This window comes from Felis catus, chromosome D2 (assembly GCF_018350175.1).
Source record: "Felis catus isolate Fca126 chromosome D2, F.catus_Fca126_mat1.0, whole genome shotgun sequence".
Taxonomy (NCBI): domain Eukaryota; kingdom Metazoa; phylum Chordata; class Mammalia; order Carnivora; family Felidae; genus Felis; species Felis catus.
The window spans coordinates 87,654,905-87,677,061 of record NC_058378.1 but is presented as its reverse complement, the minus strand read 5'-3'; the positions used below and the strand labels follow the sequence as shown (position 1 = coordinate 87,677,061).

Genomic DNA, 22,157 nt, shown 5'->3' with positions numbered 1-22,157 from the left:
CCAAGTAATTTGAAAACACATCTAACAAAAACCTACATCTAGATGTTTATAGCAGCTTCATTCATAATTGCCAAAATCTGGAAGCAGCCAACATGTTCTTGAATAGATGAGAATAAGTAAACTGTGGTCCATCCGGACAATGGAATATTATTCCGTAATAAAAAAGAAATAGGCTATCGAGTCACAAAAGGAGATGGAGGAAACATACGCATATTGCTTAGGGAAAGAGGTCAATCTGGAAAGGCCCCATCCTGCACAATTCCACTCATATGACATAAAACTATAGCGAAAATAAAAAGATCGGAGCTTGCCAGGGGTTCAAGAAGGAGGGAGGAAGGACGAACACGTGGCACACAGGATTTTAGGCAGCAAAACTGCTCCGTGCAATTCTGTAATGGCGGACACATTACAGGTGCGTTTGCCAAAACCCATAGAACGTATAACACTCAGAGTGAGCCCTGATGTAAATTATGGACTTTAGTTAATAATAATGTGTTAATATTGGTTCATCAATTGTAATGAACGTACTCAACACTAATGCAAGATGCTAATAAGGAAAAACTGAGGGAGGGGTATATGGGAGCTCTACGTCCCTGCTCGATTTTTCTGTAAACCTAAAAGTGCCCTTAAAGTCTATTATTTTTAAAACCATTTAAAAAAAAAACTTTTCCCCTAAGAAGAAAGGAAAGGATTAAAAAGCAGGAAATGTTAAAAGCTGGTTCTCCTTCACTGACTTACTGAGGACCCTGAGACCCTCAGAGCCAAGACTGGCCGGGCCCACAGGGCGGGGCTTCTGTCCGGAGCACCCTGTTGTGCTGACAGCAGCCCCAGGTGAGTGTGAACAGGGCCGGGACCCTGGCTTACACCGCAGCACCCGCATTTCAAAGAGCTTCAGGTTCAAACTGTTCCCTGAGCTGCTCTAATGTTGCTCCCTGACCCCTGCCCCCCTCCTGCTGGACCCCGGTTTTGAAACCCAAACTTCCCTGAGGAAGGTGTGTCCAGCACCAGATCACTGAGGTGGCCTTGTCCTCGCGTGACTCATTGGGTCACAAAAACTGCACAAAAACCCTTCAGTGATAAACGCATAGAGCACCTTGCAGGTATGAACCCCGACCCCCGACAGCTGGCAGTCCTCACCGTAAGCATCAGCCCATTTGCCATGAGAAAGCCGAGGCTTGGGGAGGTCAGAAGTTGGACGGAGAAGCCCAGCTGGAGCCCCCTCCCTGGTCCCCAGCACGCCCTGCACCCCTCTTCCCCGGGGAACCGCCAGAAGCGCTTCGTACCCACCAAGCCCACCAGGCCCGACCTCAGGCCTGCAGCCCGGCCCTCACACCGGCCGATAATGGAACACAGCATTCCCTTCAGGCCTCCAGAAACCGCCTGATTCCTAATCCAGAGAGGGGACACCGAAGGATTGGCGCATTCCCAATGAGGGGGCCCCCATTGGGCCCCCTGGCGGCTCTGAGCCAGGAGGAGGGCACCCCCCGCGCCAGGAGGAGAGGTGCCCCCGCGACTGGGGATCCGACGCCGTGGCACCCACGGCCTGGAGGGGCAGAGGGCCATCCCAGACCTGCTCTGGGGCCCGGCAAAGCGGGTGCGGACGGAGCGCACTGTGTCTCCAGAGGGAGGGGAGCTGTGCGGCCCCTGCTCTGGGTCTTTAGCCCAGGGAAACCCTTGACAGGGGCAGGGACAAGAAGCATTTGTTGGTGGCTTGATGAGTTCAAGCCTACATGGGCGAGGACCTCTGCCTGCGGCCACACCCAGGGCCACGCAGACCAGGGCATCTGCCTGGAGCGCTACCCGGGGCGGGTGGGGGACAAGCAAGGGCCAGAGTCCAGTTCCCTGAGCCGAGGACCCTCTGGAGGTTGACTGGCTGAGGACATGGGACCAGAGGGGAGGGACCAGAGGGGAGGGACGTGTGGGTGGGGGCGGTGGGGCACGGAGGTAGGGTGGGGCGTGGAGGAGCCTTGGTGGATCCCCTGCCCCGACTGGTGCTCTTGAAGTTCGTCCATCGAAACAGCCTCTGTCTCTGGGGAGAAGCATCGACAGTGAGGCCTCGATGAGAGAGCAAGAGAACGAGATCTCCTCCAAGCAAGCGGCTGGCCCACTGAAGTGGTTTCTGGCTGTGCTGACCCTTCTGTGTGGCCTTGAGGGGGTCGGTCAGCCTCTCTGGGCCTCCGGTGCCACAGCAATGAAGTTACAGGACCTTGGCCCCCCTCCCTGCCCTGCCCCAGCCGGTCTCCCACCCGGGTTCCGCGGCTGTGGACACACCATGCTGACAAGAGGTGTTCTAACTGACCACACCCCTCTAGCAAAGGCAAGAGTCGGTTACATGCAGACACGCTTTAATTCATGATTCGGAGATAACGTCACAAAAGCACAGGCTTCACGAGCATCATTAGCTACAGATGACCGAGTGGACGAGTCGGAGAGAGGCAGTATACTTTTACTCTGGCCCTGGGCCCACGGGGCGTCTGGGAACCCCACCTTCCCACTGTTGGGAGATGTCTCCTCAACCCACTGGGTAGACGCTTACCAGTACCTGTGGGCACAGGGTCACTGCAGAGAATAAACACCCTGCACGTGGTGTCCCTCAGCCTTGCCTGACCCGTGTGTGAGGTGGGAAGAGGGACAGTGCACCTGCTGAGTATGGGTGCCACCAGCAGCACCTCCCGAGCACCTGCTCCCGTTGGGCCCTGGACACACGGGCTCCCCGCACACTCATCAGGGCCCCATGGGATTGTGCACGCGCCGTCTCCATTCGTAGACAAAGACACAGAGTCGTTATGTGACTTGCCCAAGTCACGCCGGCAGAGGGTTGGATTCGGAGCCTGTGCTTGCTGCTCTGAGAATATGTAATGATGGGCTGTCGCGTCAGACCAGGCCTCCCACAGAGGTTCCAGACCCCGAGGACCTCACACCACTGAGCCACTCAGAGGCCGAACCAAGCCCCCCGCCCTTTGACACGGGTGCGTCCCACAGTGCAGACCCCAGGAGCAGGTGAGCCCTGAGGGGGGTGCTCTGAGGCAAACCCACACGCTGACTCCAAACGAGAGTCCGTGTGCCACCAATGAGGGCAGACTCAGGAAGCCACACGTGTTAGCAGTGAGGAAAAACCCAAGGGCAGACAGCCCACCCCTCACTGACAAGACAGCTCGCAGCCCCCCGGGACCCAGACCGGGCCGGGGGCTCACGGGCTGGTCCAGCGCCCAGTACTGGCGGGCAGCGGCTATGTGCCAGGGCACATAGTGCTTCCCGGGGCGTCGTGTCCTCATTTCGCTTCCACAATCTGTGTCTGGACCCCCGGGGGCTGAGCACCCCCAAGCCTGTGAGAGGGGCGGAGACCCCCTGAGGCTGGGATGGGAGGGCCCCTCCCACACCGCCAAGCACCCTTCCCGAGCCCCCTGCCGCCCAAGAGCCCCCGCCCACACTGGGACATCAGGATGCTGTTTCCAGCCCGTGCAGAGAGCGATGCTGAGCGCTGGCTCCCACAGACGGGGCAGTCCGATGGCCCGGTCCCACTGTGTGGGCTCGGAGGGTTCACTTCCGCTGCACCGACCTCCGCAGAGCCTCCCTGACGTCCTTGTTCCTCAGGGTGTATATGAAGGGGTTCAGCACGGGAGTGACAACGGTGTTCAGCACCGTGACGGCCTTGGTCAGGTCCAGCGAGCTCTCCACCGAGGTCCTCACATGCAGGAAGATGGTGGAGCCGTACCAGATGAGGACCACGGTGAGATGGGAGGAGCAGGTGGAGAAGGCTCTGTGCCGGCCCCGGGCCGAGGGGATCCTGATGATGGTGGCAGCGATGTAGGCGTAGGAGAGCAGCGTGACAAAGCAGGAGCCCAGGATGACACAGAAGGCAATGCCGAAGGCCGCCAGCTCCACACCCCGCGTGTCGCTGCAGGACAGCACGATCCAGGGCGCGATGTCACAGAAGAAGTGGTTGATGACGTGGGAGCGGCAGAAGGAGAGGCGAGCAATGAGGGCAGCGGGCACGGTGATGGCGGAGAAGCCGCACAGCCAGGAGCCCAGAGCGAGGCGGGCGGAGAGCCCAGGCGTCATGGTGCTGCCGTAGCGCAGCGGCAGGCAGATGGCCAGGTAGCGGTCGTAAGCCATCGCGGCCAGCAGGAAGTACTCGGTGCAGCCCAGCGAGAAGACGAAGTACATCTGCGCCGCGCAGCCGGCCAAGGAGATGGCTCCACTGTGCGAGGCGAACGTGGCCAGGGCCTTGGGCACACAGGCCGTGGTGAACCAGATCTCCAGGAAGGAGAGGTTGCAGAGGAAGAAGTACATGGGCGTCTGCAGGCGCCGGTGCGCCCCGACCAGGGAGATGATGGCCAGGTTCCCGGCCACCGTGAGCACGTACGCGACCAGGAAGAGGAGGAAGAGCCAGGTCTGCAGGCCCCGTGGCCCCGGGAAGCCCAGTAGGATGAATGTGGAGAGGTTCTGGCTGCGGCCCCAGGCCATGAAGGCGGCCCGGACACCCACCACCCTCGCCAGTACGAGGGACCTCCTACCCCAAGCCCTCACTGAGGCCTAGGAACGGAGGGGCCCGGCCCGTTCCCCTCTCCCTGGGGTCCACTCACCTCATCTCTAATCCCAGTGCTCCAGCCAGGCCTGGTGTCCCTGTGGGAGCCCGTGGACCACGGATGACCATGGACCTCGCCCTCTTGGGGGGAAGCCGCTCAGGAGACTGGACCCAGGTTATCAGTTGCTTGCCACCTAGGGAGGGGGGACATCTCCTCATTCTAGACTCCTTGTGACCTTGTGGGAGGGGTCCTTATTCTAGACTCACAAGGCCAGGGAAAGGACAGGAATTGTCATGTTTTCACAAATGAAATTACGTATGGCTTCATTTTCGCATTTTCATCCAACAAACCAGATTGATTCCTAGGAAAGCATTCTTACCTCTGTGCCCAGTAAAGCCCCCCCACACACCCAGCACAACGGTCAGAGGAAGCCCATGGGGGCCCTGCTCTCCTTGCCTGGGGCTGTCACCCTGGATTATTCGTTAGCTGGGAACCCGGCAGCCAGGAGGCTCTGACGTGTGGAATTGCAAACAGCTCCATCACCAGCGCCCCCTCCTGGCAAGAAGCTGCAGGTGGCACTGTTAGGGAGAAGGGGCGGTGGAACCTGCTGGAGGGGAGGGGGCACCTGAGGGTGGCTGCCTGCATGAGAGAGTGAGGGGCTGTGGCACCAGTGAGGAGGGGTTTTAATGGGAACTGAGCTCGGCACCACCCCCAACCCCTCTCTACAGGGCTGGACTCTGCCCAGCCGGCTGCTCTGGGCCCACAGCACCCAGTGAGTGTCCGAGGGGGCAGCTGGGCAGAGGCAGGAAGTGACCGCACAAGCGCGGAGCCCAGAGCAAGGCTTCTCCCCGACAGTGTCCAGACCCTGAGTCCACCCCGGGAGGACTGCACTCAGGAGTCACAGCGACCCCTGCAGTTTTCTGCCTGCGCCCCTCCTACCCCCTGCCATGCACAGGTGCACACACCACCCACACAGAATCTCACACCTGTGCACACCACACACACATGCATGGGCCTGTGCTCACACGTGTGTGCACACTCACTACCTGAACCAGCCCCTAGAATAGTCACCCTGGCTCCTGATGGGCTGGGGGTCCCTTGGCTGCGTCCCCTCCCCAGACCCACAGTGCAGTCAGCAAAGCTACCCCCAACAGTGCCAATCGGTAACAAACTGACCAAGCTCCAGCCACAGCCACAGGACACCTGGTCGGGCTGTAGCCCCCACCTTTCGCAGCCATGCAGCTGTGTGGTGAACGTTTGGGCAAAAGCCAACCCCAGCAGACAGGCCAGTCCCCTCCCCACCCTCAGGTCCCAGGAGTGGGGCCACTGTGGGTCCTGGAAGAAGCAGTCTTCGCAGCAGGGCCCCCGTGACCCCATCTCCTGGGGGCCAGCGTGCTTTTCAGCTGCCACCTCCAGAGTTCAGGTGGGCACAGGCCGCTGCCCAGGCTGCACCAGGGCCTGAGTCCACTGCACGGCTCGTGAGCCCTCACTCTGCCCCTGCAGCCCAGCACTCTGCCCGGGGCACTGGGTCCTGACCCGGAGAATTGGGCTGTTTTGCTCAGCCTTGACTCCAGGACAAGCTTCGTTTAGAAACCTTTTTCACCGCTCAAGATTACGGCTACAAAGACTAAAAAGAGACCTATCCAAGGCTCTCGCAGTTCTCCGGCCCCAAATCTCCCGCCTTCCTGTGCCCCGGGAGCTACGCGTGCAGGGGCGTCAGGCCCTCCCGGCTGTGCAGTGTGAGGACCACTCAAATCCCATGGAATCTTCCACATCTTGCAAGGGGTCCCATAAGGGCTAGAGAAGATAGAACTAAATAAATGGGCAGGCGGTCCCAAAATGAGTCTACCTTGGGACCCTCCCCCCTACAGTGGCCTGACTCCTCAAGAGGGACAGTGTGGGTGGGAGGGTCCACTCGCCCAGGTCGGCTCGCAGGGACATAGCATGATCAAGGTCACTCACCCAGGGGGTGTGAGCTCGATCCAGGATTTCCCCCCGAAGCAGCCCAGAGACCAGGAGGGTGAGCTCGGGATGATTCCAAGGACCCTCCAGGCAGGGCTGTGTCCTGGGGGGCAGGGGGCCCCTGTGGTCTCCTGTTGCCTGACCGCTTGCTTCCCACCGCCCGTCTGCTGGAGACGCAGCAAGAAGGAACAGAGGTGGGGGGTCAGGAGTTGCTGCAGATCTGCAGCTCCAGGGCGTCCATGGCACTGGCCGGGAGGCAGGTCTGGGCTGTCCGGGAAGACGGCCTGGCCATCCACCAACATGAGAGCGGAGTGCAGTCCCCAAGCCCCCTGTGGGGGGCCCCAGGCATGCAAGGCCACTCTGCCCAGGCGACCCTGACTCTGGGTACTCAGAGTGGCCAGTACTGGTGAGCCCAGCACAGACCCCGGAGCACAGGTGTGGAGGCTGCCCCAGCCCCCGCCATGAGAAGGAAGCCAGTGGCACCTCCCCTATTGTCCTGTTCCTTGGGCTGTTGTCCTTCCCTCAGATTGTGGCCGTGCAGTGTCCCCTCTTCCTCTCCTGCAGGACGGTGATTCCACCAAGCCCCGCTGGCCGTCAGCTAACACACAGCCCTGGCGCTCCTGCTCACAGCCCAAGGACCAGATGCAACTGATATAGGGCAGGGAGGGGGATCCCCCACACTGGAGAGCCCCCCGCCTGCCCACCCACCAATGGGGAGGGTAGAGGGTGAGCCCTGTGCCCTCCGACACTCTGGTGACTTCTGCCCTCACCCAGCCTCCCTCGGGGGCAGGCCTGCAAGGACCCACTTGTTAATGATAGAGCTGCAATGAGACTGGCTCTAGGGGCTGGCGAGGGCCCCAAGGGTGGTCCTGGGCAGCAACCAGCATCCTAAGCAGGGCCTCTTGCCCTTAGGCTGTGCCTGGAGGCCGTTTCTCACCCACAGCTCAAGTGCATTTTCCCCATGCCAGGCTTGTCTCTTGGGGCCATGCCCTACACGGGGTGCCCGCACCTGGGGACAGCAGCGGCCCCATGCACCCCAGGGCATGGGCTGGCTGCACCCTGGACACTGGTGTTCTTGGCAGGTGCTCTGTGTCTGGTTCTCCCGTCTGCAAGTGGGGCATTTTCCCCATCTGTAAGCTACGCCTCCATGTCCCCTCTGGAAACAAGGTGATGACGCCCCACAGGTTGACAGGCAGAGCAGGCTGCCCCACTCCCCGCCCCCACCCAGGCTCGCTGGAAATGGCTGCAGTAAAAAGAGCCAAGCTGGGGGCTGTCTGCCACCAGGCAGCTTCCCGAGGTGGCGTCCAGCCCGGCGTGCCCTGTCCACAGGTGGCTGTGGCCATGAGCAAAAGCTCACCCTCTGCACTCTGCCAGCATCAACCTCGGGGACACCTCGGGGCACACCTACGGGGAGCACTCAGGATATGCGGAACTGGGGTCATGGCCATGGGAAGGTGGTCACTCGGGGCCTGGGCCTCAGTGGCAGAGACTCAGCCGCCCAGGGCAGGGGTCCTGGGAGATGGTGGGAGTGTGCTCCCCACAAGCCTCCCCCCGTTTCCCTCATCAGCATTGGCCAAAGCGGGTCCTGACGAGGCCCCAGGGACAAGGGGCACTGTGGCAGTCAGGACGTATGCTGACCCCTGCCGGCCTGCTCCGGGGCGACAAGTGTTACACTGCCCTGGGACTCCAGTGCCACACAGGTGTCTGGGCTGCCCCTAATTGGGAGTTCGTTAAAAGTTGGCGCAGGGTGTCCCCTGGGGCAGGAGCCGTGCCTCATCAATTAGCGCCAAAGGTAGGGGATGCCACTGGTCTGGGAAAACACAGAGCGCTGCTTTGTTTGATTCAATAAACACTTTTTCCAAATCTGGTAACACTCTAGGAATTTGGGAGATGTCGAAGTAGAAGAGAGATTTTCAAAGCACAGATCAGTGTGGAGATTTGCTACGTCTTCCCTTCCTTGGGATTATGTTTCCCCGTGTCACGGACAGGGACACACTTGTGCGCCCCCATTTCTTTTTTCATTATTAACTTATGGTTGACATACAAGAACGGTGCACATGCTTCAAGTATACGTCTTGGTGAGTCTGAAGATACGCATACACCTGTGAAATGGTCACCATCGCCTCGGAAAGTCTCCCTCCTTCCCTGCGCAGAAGGTAAGAGCCTCCCACTGAAGACTGACCCTCAGGCTCAGTGCCACACAGCAGGCTTTCACGGGGACAGGGACATGCAGGGACAGCTGGGTTCCGGCTCCTCCTATGAAGGGACGCTCTTACAAGCCTATGTTGACCAGTTTCCGTAGTGTAGTGGTTATCACGTTCGCCTGACAAACCTATGTTGACCAAAAGCTTCTTCATGGTTCTGGTAATTTCCTTACAATAGAAGAAGAGCAGTTCAAATCCCTAATTCCCCCACTGATAAAGCCACTCAAGAGGTGACAAGGCCCAGGGGCTTGTGCCCAGAAACGTAGAGCCAGACCATGAGCTGGGCACCCCCTCTTGGACCCCTTTCTCCGTGAAAGAGCGATGGTCTGTCCTGCTTCCTCTGCCCCGGAATCAAATGTGATCACGTGCAGGAGGGTGCGGGGGCTCATGATCACGCTGACCAGACACCTCAGAGTCCCGCCTCCAGGGCTGGGCCGGGGCCCAGGACAGCCCCAGGGTGCACCAGGGCTCCTGTGACCTGGCTCACACCTGGGACCCCAGGACCATGGCTGACCCACACCTAGCTTCCTTCTCAGTTTCTGAGCCTGGTCCTTACAGAATCACCTTCTGTCCCGGCCCACCTTCTCTGCAGACCTCCTGCCTGAGAACCTCAGAGTTTGAACCTCACCCTATGACCTCCAGCTCCTGCACCAAAATGTCCACTGAGATGCTGCATAGTTGACATAGAAATTGCTGGGAGACCTGGTTTCTTCCAGGCTGGATGGTCCTGGGCCTCTGTCCCCCATGGCCAACAGAGAAGGACAGGAGTGCCCCTCTGCCAGCAGGAGGAGGTCCCCCTCTTTGAGAACCATGGCATATTGAAGACAAAATTGAGGGAGGGGCACCTGGGTGGCTCAGTCAGTTGAACGTCCAACTCTTGATTTTGGCTCAGGTCATGATCCCAGGGTCATGGGATCAAGCCCAGAGTGGGGCTCCATGCTCAGCACGGAGCCTGCTTAAGATTCTCTCTCTCTCCTCTCTCTCTCTCTCTCTCTCTCTCTCTACCCCTCTCTCCAGCTCCTTCTCTCTCTCTCTCTCTCTCTCTCTCTCTCTAAAATAAAAATAAAAACAAATTTAAAGAAAAATATGGAATCAGGCGGGGCTCTGAGTATCACTGAGAAGCCTCCACCTGGGAAAACTACAAGTTTTACAAAGAAGTGAAAAACTAAAGACAAAAACTGAATACAATTAGTGACTAAAGGTCTGCCTGGGTTTAGTGGCAGTACCTTCTTTAAGGACATCCTCACAAGCACCATCTCTACAACAGAACTCGGAGAAACAGCCAAATGTGTGGTGTAGGACAGAGGAAGCCAAGCAGACAGTTGAGGGAGGAAAGCGCTGTTCAGCACTGGAAAACTGATGTGAAATAAATGCTTATCTTAAACCATGCGCAATAATAAACTCCAGATACAGATTTTGTAGGAAAGCTGAAAGACTTTGAAAGTGAAAACACAACATACCAACTCGTCGGATGTAGAAAGAGCCGTGCGCATACAGGGAAACACGAGTGTAAACACATTTGTAAAAGAAGAAAATTCTCAAACTAATAAACTAAAAACACCTTTAGGAACTTGAAAAAGAAAAGCAAACTCAACTCAAACCCAATGGAAAGGAGGAAGTAATAAACTTTGAGCAGAGACAAATGAAATACAGGATATAAAAATAGAATCAACAAAACCAAAAATTGGTTCTTGAGAAGATCAGTGAAATTGACAAACCTCCCATTACACTGGCAAAGAAAGGAGGAGAGATACACATTAGTCAGAAACGAGAGCAGGGACATCACCACCGACCTCACAGAAATAAGAAGGGTTATAGGAGAATGCAGGGCAATACCAACAAATTAGATATCCTGGATGGAATGGACAAATTCTTAGACACACAAATGCCAAAAGTGACTCAAGAAGAAATAAACAATTTGAACAGACCTGTATCAAGTAAAGAAATTGATCCATATGCAAAAACCTCCAGGCAGAGAAAAGCCCAAAACTAGATGGCTCCACTAATGAATTCTACCAAACAATTAAAGAAGAATCAACACCTTCCCAAATCTTCCAAGAAATAGAAGAGGGAAGAACACTTCCTAATGTTAAGCCAGCACTGCCTGATAAGAAGGCCAAAGACACCACCAGAAAACTACATACCAATATCTACAAATGTAGATGCAAAAATCCTCAACAAAACACTAGAAAACCAAATCCATGGCATGTTAAAAGGGTTATACACCATGACCAGTGGGATTTATCCCCAGAATACAAGGGTGATCCAACACCCAAAAATGAATAGAAAAGAATAGAATAGAATAGAATAGAATAGAATAGAATAGAATAGACCACACTAATAGAATGAAGGAGAGAAATATGGGATTGACTGAATTAATGCAGGAAAACCATTAGACCGAAGGACAGAATTCCACATACTTTCATGATACAAATACTGAGAAAACTAGGTACAGAAAGGAACTTCTTCAAAATGATTGAGGGCATTTATGAGAAACCCACAGTTGCCATTATTCTCAACAGTGAAAGACTGAAAGCTTTCTTACTGAGAACAGGAACAAGAGGAGAATGCTGGCTTTCACAATGCTACTCAACATCACACTAAGTTCTAGCCAAAGCAATTAGGCAAGAAAAAAATGATAAAGGCATCCAAATGGAAAGAAGCAAAAGTATCTCTATTCCCAGATGGCATGATTCTTTACATAGAAAATCCCAAAGCATCTATACCCCAAAAATAACTAGAACTAATAAGTGAAGTCAGCAAACCTTCAGAGTATAAGATCAACACAGAGAATATATTGTGTTTCTGAAATATGCTAGAAATGAGCAATTCAAAGTATAAATTAAGAAAAACCCATTAACAAAAGCATCAGAAAAGAATAAATAGGAATATATTTATAGGAATATATAAGAATAATATATAGGAATAAATATATAGGAATAAATTTAATCAACGAGGGGAAATACTTGTACACTAAAAACTACAAAACATTGTGGCAAAAAATTAATGAAGACATAAATACATGGAAAGACAACCCATATTCATGGATCAGATGACTTAATATTGTTAACTTGGCAATGACACCCAAAGTGACCTATAGACTCAATGTAACTCCTATCAGAATAACAATGGCCTTTTTAGAAAAAAATTTCTTAGAAAACTGATTCTAAAATCAATATGGATTAGCAATGGCCCAGAATAGCCAAAATAATCTTGAAAAAGAACAAAGCTGTAGCACTCATACCTCTTGATTTCAAAACTTACTACAAAGCTATTGTAATCAGAACAGTGTGGTACTGGAATAAAGAAAGACATATAGACCAATGGAATAGAATTGAGAGTCAAGAAATAAATTCATACATCTATGGTCAACTGATTTTTGACAAGAGTACCAAGACCACTCCATAGGGAAAGAACAGTCTCTCCAACAAATGGGCTGGAACAATTGGACATCCACCTGCAGAAGAATGAAGTTTGACCCCCCTACCTCACACATTATACCAAAATTAACTCAAAATGGATCAATGATGAAAATATATTACTTAAAACTATAAAACTCATTAAGGAAAATATAGGGGTAAATCTTTATGATCTTGGATTTGGCAAAGGATTCTTAGATGTGACACCAAGAGCAACAAAAGGAAAAATAGATAAGTCAGAGTTCATACAAATTTAAAACTTTTGTGCATCAGAGAACACTATCAAGAAATTGAAATGACAACTCACAAAATCAGATAAAATATTTGCAAATCTTATGTCCAATAAGGGTCTAGGATCCAGAATATATTTTTTTTTAAAAAAACCCTTACAACCCAACAACTAAAAGACAACAAGATAATTTAGAAATGGACAAAGGACTTGAATAAACATTTCTCCAAAGAAGACATACAAGTGGCCAACAAGAACATGACAAGCTGCCCAGTGCCATTACTCATCAGGGAAATGCAAATCAAAACCACAATGAGACACCACTTCGCACCCACCAGGATAGGCTATCATTTTTTTTTAATGGAAAAGAGCAAGTGTTGGTGAGAATGTAAAGAAATTGAAATCCTTGTACATTGCTGGTGAGAATGTAAAATGGTGCAGCCTCAGTGGAAGACAGTGTGGCAGTTCCTCAGAAAGTTAAATAAGAGTTAGTATATGACCCAGCAATTCCATTAATAGGTATATATCCAAGAGAATTGAAAACCGGTATGAATGTACATAGCAATGATATGCACAATAGCCAAAAGTTAGAAACAACCTTAATGTCCACCAACAGATGAATGAAGAGATAAAATGTGATATATACTTACAATGGAATATGATCCAGTCATAAAAAGGAATCAGCACATCGCTAAATCCCGCTGGACCACATGCTCTCACTTGTTCGTTATGTCATGTGAATTTCACTTCAGTAAGAAAAGAAAGGAAAAAGAAAATAATGTCAAAAAGAAGGAAATCTTTAAAACAATTCCATGAATATATAGATGAATATTATTCTCACTGCAGAGTAGTCAAGAACTTCCTTAAAAAATGTGAATCATAAAAGAAAATTTGGGGGATGCCTGGGTAGCTCAGTCGGTTAAGCATCTGACTCTTGGTTTCAGCTCTGGTCATGATCTCACAGTTTGTGAGTTCGAGCTCCACATCAAGATCTGTGCTGACAGCATGGAGCCTGCTTGGGCTTCTCTCTCTCCCTCTCTATCTGCCCCTCCCCCACTTGCTTACGTGCGCGCGCCCTCCCTCTGTCTCTCAAAATAAGTAAATAAACAAAAAATTTAAAAAAATTTTTTTGAAATTTCTGAAAATCTGTTAAAATTAAGACCTTTGGGGAGCCTAGATGGCTCACTTGGTTAAGCATCTGACTTCAGCTCAGGTCATGATCTGACAGCTGGTGAGTTCAAGCCCCGCATTGGGCTCTGTATTGACAGCTCAGAGCCTGAAGCCTGCTTCAAATTCTGTGTCTCCCTCTCTGTCTGCCCCTCCCCCCCACTCATGCTTGCTCTCTCTCGCTCTCTCTCAAAAATAAACATTTAAAAAATTTTTTTAATTTTTAATTAAGATGCTTATGATGAATCGCTAAATTCTACTCCTGAAACCATTACTACACTATATGTTAACTAACTAGGATTTAAATCTAAAAAAAAAAAAGAAATTGAATATAAAATAAAAAATTAAGATCTTTAACACCTCACCAAAGAAGATATACAGATGGAAAATAAACATACGAAAGGCTGATCAACAAAATATGTTACTAGGAAATTGCAAATTAAAACAAGGAGATGCCATGACATGCCTATAAAAATGGCTAAAATCCAAAACCCTGACAATGCAAAATGGTGGCAAGGATGCAGAGCAACATTACTGGTAGGGAAAGCAAAATGATAAAGCCACTTTGGAGGGTGGTTTGGCAGTTTCTTATGCAGCTAAATATACTCTTGCCATACAACCCAACAATGACACTCTTAGGTATTTACCCAACTGATCTGAAGACTTATGCCCACACAAAAACTGCACAAGCACATGAATGTTGATAGCAGCTTCATTCATAGTTGCTCAAAACGAGAAGCAAACAAGATGCCTCTTAACAGGTGAATGGATAAACAAAAAGTCTGCATGCTGTATGATTCCAATTATATGACATTCTGGAAAAGTCAAAATTAAGGAGACAGTAAAATGATCAGTTCAGGGGGAAGGAGAGAGAGTTTAGCAGGTAAAGCTCAGAGGATTTTTAGGGCAGACAAACTAGCTGTATGATAGTGCAATGGCAGATATGTGATACTTGTTGAAACCATAGGACTTGACCACATAAGAAGTGAACTTTAATGTATGCAAATTTTAAAAACTCATTTAGGAGGTTTGGGGATCTGGGAAACAATCTAACCATAGGGGTGGGTGTAAATGTGCTGATCTAAATAATGTTGAAAATAAGTGGAGTCTGTAAGACCAACAGCAAGAAAGCTACACAAGCACTGTACTTCAGCTGATAAAGCTTCTTCCTGACAGAGCAGATGTTAGCAATCCTGGTGCCACTATGCATGTATGCTGAAATTGAACAGCTGAATGAGTGGATGTTGGATTGTGGGAGACAGGGTTGTCACTGCTGGAGTGGACTTACACATCAGCAAGGGCAGGAGGCTGGAATGACCCATGTAGTGGTGGATGAGAGGTGGAGATGTTGGTGAGGTCTCATGTTCAGCTTAATATGGGTACAGATGGCTACACACACAGTGTTCAGAGATATGTGCACATGCACAGGTTAATATCCACACATAAAATTCTCCGCTCTGTCAGCTGAGAGGACCTAAAAGTGACAACACTCCAGGAGCAACAAGTGGTTTCTAATATGTTTGTCTAACAAAAAGCACCAGATCTCCTTGGAGAAATCACTGAATTTATGGCTGGGGCAAGAAATTTACACAAGATGGGACTGGAACATATCACAGCACCAGAATTTTAATAATAAGTGTTCAGAAAGAAGAAAGCACAGTGATGGGGTATGTCAAAGGGGCCAAGAAGACAACTGTCTCCCCGGCCAAAGCTGAGACAGCAAGACAATAAAGACAGCAGTATTGGAATAACCCAAAGTGTGAAGTAGGTATCCATGACTCTGTACTGATATAAACAAGTGATTGGATAAATAAACAAGTCAATGGACAGAATAGACAAATGTCCCATGAAGAAGAATTCCAAATAATCTGTGTACATGTTCCTTTCTCCAGGAGGGAGAACATGACTTACAACCCCTTAAATATGGGCTGTGCATGGAACCTCCTTCCAAAGAGGGAGGTATGGAAGGGAAGTGAATGACAGTGGAGAAATCTGACACATGGCCTCAGCCAGGTGACCAACCATGATCATCCATGTGAACAGCATGTGCCCTGATGTGATGTGATGTGATGAAAATAGCACTTCACATCTGTGTCTTCCTCCAAAGACCCAAAGCCCCAGTCTAATCATAAGAAAAACATGAGACAAATCCCAGCTGAGGACATTATACAAGATAGATGACCAGAACTCCTCAAAACTGTCAAGGTCATAAAAAATAAAAACAAAAATAAGGAAAGTTTGAGAAACTCACAGCCAAGAGGCGCCTAAGCAGATATGACAACTGAATGTAACGTGGGATCCTGGATAGGATTCTGGGACAGAAAAAGGATATTGGATAAAAACTAAGGAAATCCAAATAAAGTATGAACTTTAATTGATAAGAACATATCAGTATTGGTTCATTAATTGAACAAACGTACCATATTAATGTAAGTTATTAGTACTAGGGGAAACTGGGTGTGGGGTATATAGGAACTGTCTGTACTATCTTTGCAGCTCTTCCATAAATCTAAAACTGTTCTAAAATAATTTTGAAAAATGTATAACTTCTGTTTCATCAAAAGACATCTTAAAGGACCTGAAGAAGAGAAGCTATAATCTGGAGAAAGGTATTTGTAAAACATGCTAAAACTTACAAACCACTGATGAAAGTAATCAAAGATGGCCTAAATAAATAGAGAAATATGCCATGTTCATGGTTTGGAGACTATTGTAAAGATGCTAATGGTCCCCCAGCTGATCTATGGATTCAATAAAATTCTAGCAGAACTTCGTTATAGAAAACAATAAGCTGAGTCTAAAATTTATGGAAAAGAAAAGGAGTTAAAAGAGCCAAAGCTATTTGGAAAAAAGAACCAAGTCAGAGAACGCACACTACCTGTACCTGGTTGCAATACATGTAAAGCTATAGTAATCAAGACAGTGTGGTATTGGAAAAAGATAAACATATAGAAGTGGAACAGACTGGAGAATCCAAACATGAGACGCACACAGGATTGATTTCCACAAAGATGAAAGGTAATTCAATCTTCAGCAAATAGTGCCAGGAAAATCAGCTATCCATATGCAGAAAAATGAACTTCAATCTGTATCTCATACCCTACACAAAAATTAACTCAAAGTAGATGGTAGATCTAAGCATAAAACCTTAGACATATGGAGAAAATGTTTGTGAGGCAAAAATTTCTTAGAAGCAACATTAAAAGCACAATCCATAAAAGAAAAAAACTTTAACAGGATTTCATCAATAAAGAACTTCTGATCTTCAAGAGACTACTAGTAGACTCAAAATACAAGCCATGATTTGGGGAAAAAACATTTACAAATCAAGTATCCGATAGAATATTTGCATTCAGAATTTAAAATTCTCAAACTTTAATAGCAAAGAAACAATCAACTCAATAAACAAACAGGTGTAAGACTTGAATGGGCATTTCACCAAAGAATGGATAATAATCACATAGACAGGCAACATCATTAGTCAACAGGAAACTGCAAATAAAAACCACAAGGAGGGAACCTGGCTGGCTCCACCAGTACAGCGTATGACTCTTGATGTCAGGGTCATGAGTTCAAGCCCCATGTTGGGTGTAGAGATTCCTTAAGAATAAAATCTTTAAAAAAAAAACAAAAACACCCACAACACAAGGAGATACCACCACCAACTTCTTAGAACAACAGTTTTTAAAACTCACTACTGAGTGCCAAGTGGCATAGCCACATTGGACGATGGTTGGCAGCTCCTTACAAAGTTAAACATATACTTATCATATAACCCATACTTACATTCACACAAGAAAAACATACGCAAATGTTTATAGAGACTTAATTCATAATCAGCAAAAACTGGAACCAACCCAAAAGTGCCTCAGCTGGGGAATGGATAAACGGTGGTCCTTCCATAAATGGAATATTACCCACAATAAGGAGGAACACAGCTGATCTACACAACAGCACGGCTGAATCACGGAAGTGGTACGCTGAGGGAAGGAAGCCAGACTCAAAACAGGACACACTCTTTTGATACTATCTATAGAACATTCTAGAAAAGTCAAAATCATAGGAACAGAAAACATATTTGCCAGGTACTGGGGATGGGAGTCTTATCTACAAAGGGGCACAGAGGACACTTTTGGAGGGATAGAATTGCTCTGTATTTTTATTGTGGTGGTGGTTACACAAGTACACACACTTGTCAAAACGCACAGAACCATACACTAAAAAGAGTAGATGCTACTATATTTAACTTATACCTTAACTTTTAAAATGTAAAAGTATTTAAGAACACCTGTTCATCAAGACACCTTAAAGACAATGAAAACTAAAAGTTAAAAACTGAGAGAAGATATTGCAACATAGAGGAGACAATTAACTTTGAGATATATAAACAGGCTTTCAGCCATAAAAAATGAGCTCACTCCAGTCTAGCCCTCCGCCACAAACAATGACAAAATTAGACAAAATATATAATATGATTATACTTCTATACAATACTATAATTATGTAAATACTATAATTATAAAATACAGCACTATAATACATGTCTTTAACACTGTTTTCAGATGCTGGACAAGGGGCAGTGCAGGACTGTGAGTCTAGACAGAAAGGAAACGGACAGGCTGGCCTCCAGGCATCAGTGCAGGCTCTGGAGGCCCGGGCTGCTGGTCAGCAAGGGGAGGAGACACAGACCGGAGCTCAGAAACACCGAGGCAGCTGTAATATAGGGGACAGACGCCCACATCCAGCCAGACAGAACACAGAGACGGGATTTACCCTCCCACCTGAAAGGAAACAGACAGAATATGGAAAACTGTGGACTTCAAGACCCTGGACATCAGGCCGTGAAGGACAGTGACCCTGACCAGTGTGAAACAAATGCAGTGAGTCCTGGCTTATTGCTTTGGGAGTTTTCAAGCCACCACCCAGGGAGGGACCCACGGAGACAGCCAGAGACCATGAGCTGGGGCAGAATGTTACGCAGGAGTCAAAATAAACGCCAGTCCAACCAGCTTGCGACTCTGAATCTCAAGGTCTGAGTTGAAGCCCCACCCTGAGTGTGCAGCCGACTGTAACAGACAAGAACCTCCTGGAAAGGACAGTAAGGCTGGGGGTGTACTCCGGACGGGTGGCAGGTAACAGGCAAAGACCTACCTGTCACTGGGGAGACAGGGGGAAGGCCTCACACCCTCCCTCCAGGGACCCCAAAGCGCCCTCCACAAATTGCTCTGAGAGTCCCGCCCAGGTGAGAATTTGCAATTAGAAGACGCGGTGGGGAGCACGGCCACTAGTGAGCCCGATCAAAACCCCCTGGGGCCAGAGGTGGCAGAGACCCAGTGAGCCGCGGCATGTGTGGGGACAGACCCTCAGAGACCTGCGGGGACCCTGCGGAGGCCCTGCGCCTCCTGCGAGGTGCGGTTGAGTAGAGGCACAGGGTCTGGGGAAGGTTGGAAGGACCGTGCCTGGGGCAGGGGCGGAGGGGGGGGTGGGGGCAACAACCCCGCCACCAGGCTGGGCACAGACGGCTGGGCACGGATACCGGAGCCCCCCGACGCCCTCAGCCTGGTGGGGGGGGCGTCCAACATGGTCCCACCGGCCAAGGCCCCACCCTCTGTCCTGCAGACACTTGCAGACGCAGCCTCTTCCTGCTGCATCACCAAGAATTGGGGGCACAGCCCTCATCCCCTCCGAACCCCGGCCTGTGCCCCCCCCAGCTCGGACCACCCCCTCCCCACAGGACTGAGCAAGTCGCCGGGTCCCCCTCATCCCCTCCGAACTCCAGCCTGTGCCCCACCCCCAGCTCAGAGCAGCCCCCTCCTCGGGTGAGCAGGCGCCAGAGGACCGTGCGTCATGCAGGAGTTACCCTGGTCCTCTCTTGTCCACGGGGACAGCGCAAAGCGCAGCCGCTCCCCAGACCCCCGGGGGGAGTGGGCAAGGGTCCTGAGGCTCCCCCTCCTCCCGGACGGGCAGGAAAGCCTGGGGAGCCCCTCCCTGGCTGTGCCCCAGCCCCCCCACCTCCCCGCAATGCGTCCATCCTTCAGACACCTACCTCCAGGGCTGTCGGACCAGAGCCCCGAACCGTGCAGCCCCTTAGCGGCTCCACCTGGACCGCTTCCATCCATCTCCCCCAAACAGCCATTATGCTGCCCAGAAAACACAAGATAAGGACGCATGATCTACATGGGGACATCAAAGCTGGGGGTGAGCCTCCCTCCCCTTGCAGCTGGCGACTATGCTCAGCCCTAGAGAGCTCACTGGCCATCTGATGGCAGTGGTGTCCTTCCCCAGGCAAAAGGGGGCCCTGGTCCTGAGCAGAGAAAAACATGAATGAGCATTCTTCTGGGGGAGGCGATCTGGATGAGACCAGGAAAGTGCCCGGGGACACAGCCAGAGGAGGCAGCCTGGGTCTTCCCTCTTGCGTTTTGTACGCACCTAGGTGTGTGTGTGTGTGTGTGTGTGTGTGTGTGTGTATACCTGAATGGATGGGTATGTGTGTATGCACACCCAAGGAGGAGATCTGGAGGGGTGCACACCTGGGGTTGTGTAAAAAGTGTGCACCTGGTGCGTGTATGTGCATACGTGCACCTGAATGGATGGGTGTGGGGGGGGTGTGTGTGTGCACCTGGCAAGTCCAGACAGTGCCACAGGCCACACACGTGCCACCTTTTCTCAGAAACGAGAATGTCATTCTATTTAAAACTTGATGGGTCTAATGACTAAATGGCATACCCATACCTGGTGTTTCTGCCTTTCTTCTCTGGCACTTGGGTACAAAGGTGGACTGATCCAGCACTCTCCTTATTGGGCTACTGTCACTGCCAGGGTGAGCGCTTCTCACTTGGTCCCACGTTTCCCACACTCTAATCACGCCCGTCAGGAACCCCGGTGTGATGTGTGGTGTTTGCCCTCGGACAGGATGCATGTATCCACAGATGTGTCGTATTGCTTTGCTTGGGAGAGTTTTAAATTCATGTAAGTGATTTTGTGCTGTAAATATTCTCTTACTGGGGCAGCTGGGTGGCTCAGTCAGTTAAGCGTCCGACTGTTGGTTTCAGCTCAGGTCATGATCTCACGGTTCATGGGTTCATGGGTTCTCTCTCTCCCTCTCTCTCTGCCCCTTTTGCACTCGCACTTGCTCTCTCTCAAAATAAATAAACTTTAAAAAATAAAAAAAAATATTCTCTTACTCTTTTGTTTTACATATTTTGAGGTCATGTCCTTCGTTAGGTACATAAAATTTAGAATTCTTTTGTCATCTTGGTAAATTTAACCTTTTATCATTAAGAAGTGTTACTCTTTGTTTCCAGTAATGCTTTTTGCCCTAATCTGTAAGGCTCGGTCTGGCATTAAGAGAGCTGAGCCAGCTTCCTTTTCGTTCACTGTTGCTTGTGTGACATAGGTTTTCATCTGCACCAGTACGTACCAGCCTCTCAGCTTCTGACCTGTTGTCAGCTCACCGAGCTGCTCAGAAACTCTACAAACCACATTTCTGTGTTCTCAGCTGCTCCCTGTTTCTGTGGAGAAGTCAGCTTATTTTTACTTGTTTTAGGTATTTGGGTTTCCCCCCACTTTGGGAAGCTTTCAAGATCTTCTTGTCGTGTTTGGTTTCTGGGGTTTGCTTTTTCTTCATATTTATCATGTTCGGAGTTTGTGATGCTTCTAGAATTTGTGCCTTGCCTCCTTGGTTTTTGAAAACGGTCAGCCTGTGTTTCCATAAACACTGCACTCGTCACCTTCCTTCTCTGCCGTCCGTTCAGTTTCCCTGGTCCATGCAGGGGGTCTTCTGTCGCGTCCCCTCCGCCCCCAGCAGCCTGTTACGTACACTCTCTTCTTTTCTCTCCATGCTTTCTTCTGGATATTTCCCTCCGATCTTCCCGGTTACTAATTCTCCTTAGCCATATCTAATCTCTGTTTTTAAGTGTATTTTTTAGCTCTAGAATTTCCACTTGGTTCTTTTAGTTTCCTGTCCTCTATCAAAATTCTCAATCTTGTTTATGCCCGTAGACATGTGTAAATTCCTGAGTCTGTCAGTGACCCTCTTGTTTGCCTGTACTGGTCTCTGTCTGTTCCTAGCCAACACCGGGCTGTTTTATTACCGTGACTTCCTATAACATCTTAACATCTGACGGGGTGAGTTCTTCTTTGATCTTGGTTTTCAGAATGAGTTACATCAGACCTTTACGTTTCCACGTGGACTTTAGAAACCCATAGGTTCTCAATTAGTTTACTCGGGCCACCGTGACAAAGTGCCACAGACCCAGCAGGGTCTGGCGGTCTGAGACAGGCGTGGGCAGGGCTGGATCCTTCTGAGGCCTGTCTCCTTGTGAGAGGGACGGCTCCTCTCACAGACGGCAGCCTTCTCCCCACATCCTCGCAGTGCCGTCCGTGTGCGTGTCTGTGTCCTGATCTCCTCATCTTATAAGGACACCTGTCAGATTAGGTCAGGGCTTGCCCTATGACCTCATTTTACCGCAATTGCCTCTGTAAAGGCCCTGTTTCCAAATACAGTCATATTCTGAGGTTCTGGGGATCATGACTTCAACACAGAAATTAGGGAGTTTGAGCCTCTGGGGATCGAGAGGATCTGATGGAAGCTAAGAGAGGTCACATCACGTCACAGTTGAGGTCATGGAGCCCACCTCTAAAGCCA

At 50.0% G+C, this 22,157-nt stretch overlaps 1 protein-coding gene across 1 annotated transcript in view; it reads right to left on the bottom strand.

The window, feature by feature from the left end:
- Positions 1–2,328: 2,328 nt before the first annotated feature.
- Positions 2,329–22,157, bottom strand: part of LOC101090391 (olfactory receptor 287) — a 21,325-nt gene continuing 1,496 nt past the window's right edge. The window contains exons 2-3 of the mRNA XM_003994550.6: positions 12,994–13,089; positions 2,329–4,722 (exon numbers count right to left, since the gene is read on the bottom strand). Of these exons, the coding sequence (XP_003994599.1) occupies positions 3,541–4,467 (927 nt within the window). The 5' untranslated portion in view covers positions 4,468–4,722; positions 12,994–13,089 and the 3' untranslated portion in view covers positions 2,329–3,540. The remainder of the gene's footprint in view (positions 4,723–12,993; positions 13,090–22,157) is intronic.